The sequence below is a fragment of the Medicago sativa genome, chromosome 6, assembly GCF_051527215.1.
Source record: "Medicago sativa cultivar Bolivia chromosome 6, Bolivia_mono, whole genome shotgun sequence".
In the NCBI taxonomy this organism is placed as follows: domain Eukaryota; kingdom Viridiplantae; phylum Streptophyta; class Magnoliopsida; order Fabales; family Fabaceae; genus Medicago; species Medicago sativa.
In genome coordinates, this window is record NC_140754.1 from 59472889 (window position 1) to 59484740 (window position 11852).

General features: G+C 34.4%; 1 protein-coding gene and 1 non-coding gene across 2 annotated transcripts; both read right to left on the reverse strand.

The window, feature by feature from the left end:
- Positions 1-127: 127 nt before the first annotated feature.
- LOC146915976 (exocyst complex component EXO84A-like) lies at positions 128-6865 on the reverse strand. Its single transcript, XM_085718206.1, has 7 exons — positions 6410-6865; positions 5364-5461; positions 3684-4731; positions 2450-2953; positions 1956-2138; positions 1220-1356; positions 128-502 (listed from the first exon to the last, which is right to left on the reverse strand). The coding sequence occupies exons 1-7, from the start codon at positions 6584-6586 to the stop codon at positions 376-378; spliced, it is 2274 nt and encodes a 757-aa protein (XP_085574332.1). The 5' UTR covers positions 6587-6865; the 3' UTR covers positions 128-375.
- Positions 6866-8901: 2036 nt separating this feature from the next.
- LOC146915977 (small nucleolar RNA R71) lies at positions 8902-9008 on the reverse strand. The gene has a single exon (XR_015017124.1). It is a non-coding gene; the product is annotated as a small nucleolar RNA R71 (small nucleolar RNA).
- Between the last annotated feature and the right edge of the window lie 2844 nt (positions 9009-11852).

Here is an 11852-nt window from a genome sequence, read left to right on the forward strand (position 1 = left end):
TGGCAAAAAAAATTAACAAATTTATTCAATTTGGATCTATTATTCCCATGCTTCATACTACCTTAGATTCTTAAAACCGATGAAGTTCACTAATGTTATAAATCCATAATGCACACACAAAAGGGTATTTAGTTTTTAATTCTCTTCTTATTTTTGCTTCGCAAAGTATGTAGGAATTTGACAAAGATTAAAATATTGTGACATGTCTAAATCAATCAATTAACTATGGTTGTATTCTAAAAGATAATGTGGAAGCAGCGAACATCAGCTCTTTATTTTCAATTTTTTCTATCCCTTTTGATCTCTACAACATGCCAAGCATGACCAAGTTGATAACTATAATCACTTTTCTTGAGAATGGATTGATGACATTGGTTATGCGTGGGCTGATCCGGTGGGACTATAGGCATCTTCATCTACATTGTCGAAGGCGGCTTTCCCAGTTAACATCTTAATAGCAATGTCAGAAACTTCAACAAACCACTCATCCTCTGGCAAGACACTGTATTCAAGTCACTTAGATTAGTATTATGAAGCAATATAAAACAACGATTGGTTATCACATCATAAATCTATTCATGTGATTAGTTTAAGAGAATGTCTTTATTTTCTATATTTATTTTTAATTGCAAAGTTGGCCATTGTTTAGAACTTGTCTTCTGTTTTCAAAATATTTATACCAGACATGATTTTCTTTACAAATATATGAAAACAGAAAATAAAATATGAACAATAGTCTGTTTTACATTTAAATTAAAAGCTGAAAATGAAAATAGAAAATACTTTCTCAAACCAAACATGCATGATCATAGCTGCATGCAGGTTGTAGAGTGGATCAACTTGTTAGGTGGTCTATGGTACAACAATACTTAATCAACTGAAACTGTAATGACGATTTCTCCTTAGAAGTAGAAGCTCACAGTCATTCTTGTCTTATCGGCTGAGATACTGATCAATGTCGATTCAGAAAGAAAAAAACAAGAAAAAAGCGAATTAGTTGAGTTTTGAGCAGACATTCGTTTTCCCTTGTTTTTGGTTGAACCGACACTGATCAAATCACTGTCTCAACTGTAAGGATGAGAAGGATCGGAAGCTTCTACTTTAAGATAGCAACGTCTGTTGCTTTTACAGTTTAAAACGATTTTTAACTACCAATCCACATTGGACCGCTATCAACTTGCCATCTACACATGCTATTTTAGGCTACATATATACGTACCTGTTGGGATCTAGCCCTGTAGCAGCAACAGCATCAATAGCCCTTCCAATAATGTTTTTAATAGCTTGATGCAAATGACGAGATAAGTAACGACCTTGAGATGAAAATATCATCACAAATTGCATGTCCAAATAAAGCTGCACAAATTATTGTATAGTGAGTCTCATATTACTTTTTGGTGAGTGGTGACTAATCATAAGATCTAAGGTAATGTCTTCGATCAAATTATTCACAAATTACCATGTAGAAATAGTTGTTTTGTATTAAAGAATTCTGTTTGAGAATACTTTTAGAAGTCAGGCCTGTTATTTCTTCAACAAAATTCCAGAACATATCTAAGTATTTTTACAGAAATTTCCACAGAATTTCGTCGTTATTAATTGTCTTTATTATTTTATTCTATTTCCATGTCCGCTTATCAGCAACTTAACTTGTCTCGAAAACAACATTTTCAATGTTTACTTATACCAGAGATTATGTTTACAACTGAGTTTCTTAAGTGTTTTAATACTTAAGTGTTTGTTTATCACCAAAAAACAATGCATTAAACCACAAACAAATGACTATGGAAAAAAAATTCTCCACCCGTGACACGAGTTCACAAGTACATGTTCGGAAAAAATAATGATTGTGTTCCGTTCAAAAGTATTCTTTCAGAACATTTATGTTGTTTGAAAATACGCTTACAAAAACATGAAACTTTAGAACTAAGAGCAGATGAAAAGTAACACTCTACCTGTTGAAGGCCAAGAGGACCTAAAGGAGTTCTTTCAATGTCATCCCAAAAGGCTTGGTCGTCAGAAAGCCATAGTATGACTGTTTCTGTAAGTCTCATCAATAAAATAGTTGCAAACCTTTCCCTTCCCACAAATACATCTGATGCAATAGTTGCCACTTCGGTAAGCCTTATAAAAAGCTCCTGAACAATCATATAGGAATTGATCAGCCTTATTATCTGACACATGTTAGTGTCTGCCACCAAAGCCTATGGATACAATCAATCACATCTACCTTTTCAAATTAATACCAATGACTATATGTCAGTGCCGTCATCGTGTCCAGTGTCTGATTCTACGAGTGCTACACAGATTATAGTATACTACTATCACTATTCTTATATGAAACTATGTGTGATATGTGACTTAGTATTAAAGAAAACATGTTATAATATAACAATGTAGATGTGTAGAGCTATAACCCAAGAAAGCATGAAACATCCTTTGTTTTTACCTGAAAAATTCCAGAAGGAAACCATTCAGGTCTCTCCCCTTTCTCCTCCATACCCAAATACATTTGAGAATTCACAAGTGGTTCACCATCTACTGTGAAGATGAGTTCAAGAGCATGTTGTCTGCAGAAAATGTCTCTCAGACGATCAACTTCGCGCTGGAGTCTTTTCTTCAGTTCACGCTGCTCCGGAGGTTTTTGTTTATCTGATGCTCTTCTAAGAGAGTCATCATCACCTTTTGTGCTATGTGAAAGTTTGATAACAGCACGCGGTAGTAGCTCATCTGCTAGCAGTATTGCATTACCTAGCAATGCTATCTGTTGTGTTTCTGTCTCAGCAATCTTAACAATTTTGTGTCCTGTGCTTTCTAGATTCTCAGTGACAGCTGAACCTGGCATTGCATTTATTAACAGATTGACATAAAAATTGAACACTTGGTGAAGTCCTTCTAGTGCAAGTCCATCCAATTGTAGGATTTCAAGTGGACCTGCGTCTTCAAAAAGCTCCTATATTCGCACAAAGGATATATAGGTATTACATAAAATGGAAAGGGGAGTGATTAAAATTTTTATTCGATGTTGGCTGTGTCTCACTTTCAACCTTGTTATTTCTGATTCTATGTCAAAATCATACCACACTCACCTCTATTTATGATAATATGCAGAAACAGGGTCTCAAATTGCAGGCTGCGTCACATAATCGGCCACAATACTATGGTTGTGTCCGCAACCGCATTAGGCCTAATATTTCTAGTTGATATGGTTTATTAATTCAAATCCTAAAACATGATTCAAATTTTTATAGTAAATAGACAGATTTGATTCTTTGGTTCTAACACACCTAATATATGAGAGAGCAATCTATAGCGTCATTGATTCATGTAGCAGGTCCCATCCCACCTAGAGGAAAAAGGCTTGGGTGTTATATTCTACGAAGCACTGACACAGGCACAAATATCAGACACGGTACTGACAGGTAAACATTGGTAATAATTTTAGAAAATAGAGGTGATTGAATATAACTACATGTGTTGGTATCGTGTCAGATACCGGACAAGCTCTCAATCTGAATTGTTGGTGCTACATCTGTTATATTTGATTTATTTTTCAAAGTACTATATTATTATTATGGAATACGTAGCAATGGTTATTTCTTCAAACACAGACAATTATGGAGTACGTAGCAAAAAAGTGAGGAGGATGAAAATGAAAATTGATATGACTAAGAAGTAATCACCTGAACCATTGAGTTGAATTTGTGAGCACTGATTGAAAGCTTAGGCTGGTGTGAATTCAAACTAGAATAAGAAGAAACAGGAGGTAGGCCAGTATTGCTTTTCCTAGTAGTTGGTGCATAAGCCAGCAACCAATCATCAGCAGAAGCTAAAGCAGCACTACTTTGTTCAATTCTTTTCAAATTTGTGGTAAGTGCTTGCTCAACAAATGGTCTAAAATGTTTAAGCAACACAGGTGAAAGTGCCATTCCACTAGCCTCTAAAAGATGACAGTGTGTAAGACAAACATGAACACATTCTAATGCAATTCTAAGACCTCCTGATGCAGCTATGGAGGCGAGAATCCGTTTCTTAAGGAGAAGCGAAAAATGTTCAGCTTGTCTTACTGCCCAAGTTACTAGCTCAGATGTATATGCAGGCTCTTCTCCAGCAAAAACTGTCAAAGAATCTGACGTTGCTTGCGAAATGGTTGAAAAAACAAGGTGTGAAACTGATGCAGTGTATGCACTAACTGTTGTGGACTCGAGACTTTGTATGTTACGATTCAACTTTTCTTTGTAAGATTTAAGTAGTAATGTATGAGCTCGAGGACCGTCCCCAAGATTTTTCAATGCTAAAGCAGTTGATCGAATCTCCGCGCGGCGAGTTGATGGTTGGCAGATTGTGTCTGCTAGCTGATCAGCTAGTTTTTGTCTGTGTTCAGTAATGGCATTTTGAAGTGCTCGAAACAAACTTGGACTTAAAGTTTTGCCTTGTGTAATTTCTTTTGACATTTTTTCTCCTTCTTCTAAAGCAGCCATTGATTCTTCCACTCTTTTCTCAGCTAATAGAACATCAAGGGTTTCTAGATATCCTATTAGCCATTTTTCTGTATTGGATATATCTGTTTTCTCTTTTAATATGTCGTCTATGTCCGAATCTTCGTTTCCGGTCACCAAGGAACCAAGTTGACACCCTTCTGCTAAACCATGAACCAATGCAGCTTGGTTGGATAAAAGGTTTCTCATGGAAAGTAACTCTCCTTCAAGATCTGAAATCTCTCTGGATGTACTGTACATAATATTGCAGGTAGTTAGTTTCAAGATAGCAATCGAAAACATAATCGAGGTTTTAAATAACGGTTTTCAACTTTGATACCATAATGTAACTCCTTGGTCATATTCGAATGTTCCTGAATACTTTGTATTTCTTTTAAATATAACATAGAATTTTTAATAGGGATGACTTAAGTTTGCAATCTTGGTCGGGAAATCAGGATTTTCGATGCTCTACGACTCCAGTGCAATCTCAACTGACACATTTCAGACACATTTGACAGTGATTCTCTACAATATCATGGACTTCGTCATGACCACTATTTAAAACCTGGATTACAATCATGTTAATTAATCATTGACACAATATTATGCTAATAGCTGAAAAATAATTCTGAAGTTTGATCCATTATATCCAATGTTATGTAAAAATCTTGAGGTTTTTTTTAAGAGAAATATATACTACATAGAATTCAAAAGGTCGTGGAATGGTAAGTTACAAACACTTTGATCAGATATCGGACATTGTTATGTTCATAAGAAGGCACATGATTAATATTCTCATCACAATGTGAAATTCTCAAAATGGCAATGCTTAAATCCCTTTCATATATGATGCATAAGAATTTGAAAATGTAGCATACTCACCGAATGAAGGCAGAGTAATTAGCAAGAACACTTTTGCGCATTTCTTCTGCAGAAGCCTTTTTAAGTTCAACAAGATAAGCACACAAATGTCTTATCTCCTGTAAACAATGCAATATGAATTAAACAAAGCAACAACATTTCTCTAATCAAATGAAAGCAAAAAGGGTAGAATTTTTCCCAAAACACTATCTAACACATTGCATAAGAAGACATGGATATTTATTGATTATTGCAATCATATTTACATTTTCAATGCATACAAAACCAGTTTAATTCTCAGGAATGGGGATAACTTAACTAGGCTGTTTTCTACCTTCCATTGAGATGAATATCTACAACTTTTGCATCACGAATTTGTAAGCTAGAACTTGAAAGAAAAAATAGTGGACTTTTTCATACAAAAATTAACCATTTGCTTCTCATATTATGTCTAACATCTACCACATATGGTAGACATATAAAACCTTCAACCTTTACTTTTTGACTAGAATAAATTGTTCATAACCACAACATTTTGAAAACAACTAAAAACTTAAGTTTTTGTTGTTTGGTGAAAACATACGAGTGCCGCAACAATCTCTTCTCGTATATGACAACAATAGGATGAGATTATACATTTCTATACTACTTTTTTTATAACCATTTCTATACAAATTTTATTTGTGGTCTCGAGTTTGAATTCAGCCTTAAAATGCAGCAATGTTAAAATTCTTCTTTTCTCTTCATATATAGTCCTAACCAATCCAAAAAATTAATCTCTATAGTTGCGTGCCAACATACCCCAATTTATTGCAAAGGAAAAAAAAACATGTTCATGGAAGCCTTTTCTTAGTGTTAACCCTCCGGTTTCTGGGAGAAAGGAACCCTAGTAATCCAGAGTTCCGCTGAAAAATAAATAAAGTCTGACCAAAAATCGTTCGTACAAGGTTCATTGAGGCTTTAACATAAACAAATAGACCCTTTTATCAATTTGAGGTCATGGAACTAAAGTCATAGAAAAATACAATAGTTATAAAAATAAGAGACACCAAGAGATTGAAACCGACCTTCTCATTCATGCTACGTGATTTGGAAGCAACATAGGCATTGGGATCAAATGTAGAGCCTTTGAAAACCCTAAGCTTATCACTGAGAGTGAGATTGGTTTCAAGTTCAGCAGCACTTCCAATGCTTGATGAAACTGATCCTCTTGGAGTTACGAATGGTAATTGATCCATTGACATTTTGATTTGATCTCTCTTTTTGTGTAGTCTTAATGCCTTATAATATTATACTTATATATGCATGCATGCAATAACAAACATTACAATAAGAAATCCCTATACAAGAATTAATTAGAGGAAGCCTCAATACTACGAACATTAAGAAGAATCCATCATAATAAGAGATCGAGGGTGATATAAAACTAAAAGATTGAGATATGAATTTGATCTATTATTTAGGATCTAGTGATTGCAAAAGGAAAAAGTAACATAATTTAATAGAATAGAATGATTCAGGACATTTTTGCTTTCATCTATCTATCTATATATAATATAATACAAAAAAAACCGTGTAATAACACACTAATTTTGAGTGATTAAATTTCTGAAAAATCCAAACTATAACTAAATTGTAGTTTTAGTAGAAAAATATGGTAGTTTACCTACAAACATGCTTATAAATGTAGTTTTTTCTCGAGATTCATTTTCAAAACATAAGCCTATGTGACATACTCCCTTTCATTCTCTATAACATCTAGCCTATTTTAAGAATCCTCTTCTCTAAAGGCGTCCACATCACCATCTACTACATGACATAAATTCCATACAATTTTATTAATTTTTAATATTTTCATAAGAATAATAATTATTAGAAAAATGTTTTTATTTATAAATAAACTTTACACTTAAAATATAATGGGTTACTGATATGTGTCAAATTGACGGTATTTTACCTATGTATCTTAAAGCACTTATTAACCTATTTTACAAGAAACGATACGAAAAATCGTCATTTCATGTGAATATTGAAATGTTAGATCAAAAAATAATTTTATTGTAAGCCAAAAAGGCTACTTTTATGTTTGGCACGGACAGGTGGTGTTCGAACCCTTTACAATGTTTGGGCATCATTTAATGTGTTTTGTATATGCCTGACTGACACTATGTATTTTAAGGAATTCCTTCGGCACATCTTGTGCTTTGGGGGTTGCTTGTTTTGTGATTAATATATTCCATTTTTGATTGTTAAAAAAAAGAATTTTATTGTACTATTACCTTTTTCCCATACATTTTGTAGGTAAAATGCAGGGGATGTACATGAGTTAAGCACCATGCACATTCCTTTATTTTTTATAGAATCAATCATTGACGCCAGATCATAGAACTGACTCATTAAGCAATATGATAAGAGGAGTCCCATGAGTTTGTACCATTGTATGATGATGAGTCATAATTTAGTCTATTTTTATGCATTATTTAGTATCGTTTTATTTAGATTTAGTTTTATTTTATTTTAATTTTATTTCCGTTTTGAATCTTTTACTTCAAATTGCATTTTATTTTATTTCAGGAACGAATATATGATGGAAGGTGTCTTAGAGCAAAAGAAAGAGGTCTGGAGCAAATACAGTGAAAAAATACGAAGATACGGAGACAAAAATATGTCTCCCATAAGTCAGAAGCTTGGCACGGCCCGTGCCAACATGTGGCACGGTCATGCCACCCTCTAGAGTCTCTTTTGCTGCTTTTTCTTCGGGCCCAAGTTACCCTGTTGTTATGATGAACCAATAATCCCAGGACTCTTTTATTTTATTGTTGTTATTTTCTTTTAATTAAACAAAAATACAAATTTCTACCTTTTAAACTTTCAATCTAATCATTGTTAAAAGTTAATTAAATTCATAACTCTCTGTCGGAACGATATCTTTTTATTACTACTTCGATAGACCGTGCACTTGCGGTTTGGCCTATCAAGTTTTTGGCGCCGTTGCCGGGGAGTTATTGCAATTTGATTAATTTTTTTTAACGATTAGACTGAAGAAAAAAAAATCTTTTTCTTTATTTTATTTTTTTTTTATTTTTTTCTTTTTATATTTCTTTCTTAAAAAAAAAATCTTTTTCTTTATTTTATTTTATTTTTATATTTCTTTCTTTTTACCGGTAACTTCGTGGAAACACAAAATAATATCGATATGGCCGAGGAACGCACTCTCAAAGAGTATGTAATCCCATCTTCAGATGCGTCATACGATGTTATTGTGTACCCAACAGTTGGTAAAAAATTTGAAATAAAACCTGCACTTATTCACGTAGTGCAGCAAAATCAATTTTTCGGATCACCCACTGAGGATCCGAATTTTCATATTTCAACTTTTTTAAGACTCAGTGGAACCTTGAATGCAAACCAAGAGGCCGTAAGGCTGCACCTCTTTCCTTTTTCCTTAGGGGGTAGAGCTAGTGCTTGCTTTCATTCATTGGAAATTGGTTCTATCACTTCATGGCACCAAATGCAGCAAGCTTTTCTTGCCCGATTCTTTCCCTGTTTTAAAACTGTTCCATTAAGGAATCAAATCACACAATTCACTCAAAAAGATGGAGAATCTCTTTACGATGCGTGGGAGCGTTTCAAAGAAATGCTTAGACTTTGTCCCCATCATGGTTTAGAGAATTGACTTATTATTCACACTTTTTATAATGGTCTTTTGTATACCACAAAAGTTTATGTTGATGCAGCTGCAGGTGGAACTTTGATGAATAAAACATACACAGGAGCATATACTTTGATCGAGGACATGGCACAAAACCACTATCAGTGGACCTACGAAAGGGACGTCACTAATGTTGCTCCTCCACTCTCTAAAAAAGAGGTAGGTATGTATGAAATTTCTTCCCTTGATCATCTAGCTGCTAAGGTTGACGCACTCACACAAAAATTTGATAAAATAAATACTAGTGTGTTTTATCTTGGTTTTCGGGTGTCAAACATTGATTACGTTTGAACCTTTTAAACCGGTGATATCTTATTTTTTCTTGGGAAGGGAAAAAGTAAGCAAAACCCTTGAGAATCGAGGTCCGGGAGTTGTTTTCGCTACGGGATGGTGTTAGGCACCCATAACGACTATAGTATCCTATAGGAACCGTCTTTACTTTCTACGCGCGCGATCTATTTTTAAATGCTATTTTGAAAGATGATATTAGGCCTAAAGGTATTCTAAGTGAAGAATTGGAGGGAGAAGAATGTGTTTGAATTTTTATTTTATTTGAATTGAAGGAATTTTGTTCCTTGCCTACGTACCCGTTTAAGGGATCAAATCCACCGTAGTTCTCTTCCAAAAATGTTTTTGTTTTTGTTGGTTGATTTTAAGTTTGAAAAATTGGAATTTGAAGAATGGAGAGAAGAGGCCTCAAGGGCATGAGATTATGAAAAGAGTGAGGTTTGATTAGTTATTTTGCAAAAGGAAGTCAAGGTATGATTAAAGTTCATTAAGATTTTTATTTAAGAAAATAAAGGGAAAATTCAATGGGATTTTGATCCCAAGGTTTATTAAGAAAAATATTTGAGTGATGTTGTTCAAGTTTCTTTGGAAAGTTGATTTTTCTAAGTGTAAAGCCTAAGCATTCATCTAAACATACAATCCTAAACATACATCTAAACATGCATATTCTAGCTATATACCTAAAGTGATGTGTGTGCATGTGTCGGTGCTTGTGTCGGTGTACATCATTAGAGTCCATTGTCCTTATTTCATCATTCACCTACATACACACTACTTCCTTGTGAGAACTTAATCCCACACCAATGAATTAAAAGCAAGAGAAATGTAAAGAGATGAGATGAGGAAGTGGGATGGAGAGTATGCTCATAATGTATGAAACATGAAACATAAGAAGATGGTTAGTAGCACATGATAATATGAAGAAAAATAAGGCAAGAAAAGTACTATAATAGGAGCATGGAATCTAACACAAAATAAACCAAGACAAGTGCAAAATATGACTAAAAATTCACCCAAGCATCACATAGCCCATAACTCTCATAGTCTTATGCATTTTTAAAGGTATATATTCTGTTCTTAAAATGAGAATTAAAGCCATATGATGAACCCTATATTTTTCAAGTGAACTTAGACATTTTTTGCACTATTTATTCATAGACATAACTTGCAAGGCAAGTAACTACCTAAGATCCACACTCATGCAGCAAGATTATATACAAATAATATCTAAAAAAAACAAAGAATCACAGGACATGTACCACAAACAAAGTATCAAGAATTTGAAAAGAGATTAGACGATTTCTTTTTATAAAATTTTGTATAAAATCAAGAAATAAAAGCAAGAAAATGTACTAATATTTCCTAGTAAGATTTTCAGCAAGCAAATTGCATAAAAACATCACAAAATTGACAAGAGGCATACACAAATTTTTATGGATTTTTTCAAGAAATTTTGGATACGAATGGGAGTGTGAAAAGCATAGTCAGTGGGGTAAATAGCAAAAAAGTCCAGAAAACGAATCAAAAACCCAAGGCCCAAACACCAGCAGGAAAATGGATCAGAGGACGACTCAGGGACCGTTGGATTGATCCAGATGGATCAAACCTAGATCCAACGGTCAGGAGACTAAACCAAGTGAACCAGACCGGTTCACAGGCTTATATAAGTGCCTGGAGACCGGTCCAGCTCACTTTTCACTCGTCCTTCTCTCTCTTCTCTCTTTCTAGTGAGAGAAGCTCTCACCTCTCTCTTCTCACATGTTCATCCTCCACCGCCGGTTTCTGGAATGAAACGGCTGGAGACGATGAAGATTCATCAGAATCTTCATCGTCACCGTCGTGAATTCCAGATTCCGGCGACACTCAAATTTCTCCGATCTGTTTGGATCTAAACCCTAACTTGTACTATTTTTCATGCTGATCATGGATCTGAACTTAACCTTACAAAATAAACGGTGAATCATCCTAGATCTACATGTTAGGGTTTCGACTTTGAGTTTTTTCAATCTTTTTCGAACTTTTTCGAACGAACAAGTCTTAAAACGTGTTGATCTGTTCAGTTTCACCGTTTATTTTTGACTTTGAGCCTTCGATGATGATTTAAATTGAAAAACGAGGAGGTTCTTTGAGTATACCTGTTGAAAATTGGAGATTCGAGCCAAAAGAAAGGGGAGAAAGACGTTGAGGCTTCTTCTTCGTCTCTGAGGTATATTTTGATCGAAACTTCAAAAATAAATCGAAGTTTCTTCGTCTTCTCACTCTTCGTCTCTGTGATTTCACTGGTTCTTTCTTCGATTCCCTCTCTTCTCACTTCTTTGTCTCTGTGATCACACCGCTTCGTCTCTTGGATGATTCGGTGTTGGAATTGCAGAGGCTTTTGTTCGATGATGAAGATTCGATTCTAATCTCTGAGAACTGCGAAACAAATCCTCTTACTTTGAACTGATTTTGTATATAATTGTTGAATTGAACTTCCTGATGATGAAATTGGTATGGTTTCTTGTGGAAAA

Coding starts and splice junctions, on each gene's coding strand:
- LOC146915976 (XM_085718206.1), bottom strand. CDS start 6,586: ATGTCAATGGATCAATTACCATTCGTAACTCCAAGAGGATCAGTTTCA. Junction 5,462..6,409: donor CACGTAGCATGAATGAGAAG/GTCGGTTTCAAT, acceptor CATTGTTTACAG/GAGATAAGACATTTGTGTGC. Junction 503..1,219: donor ACAGGGCTAGATCCCAACAG/GTACGTATATAT, acceptor ACTTGAATACAG/TGTCTTGCCAGAGGATGAGT.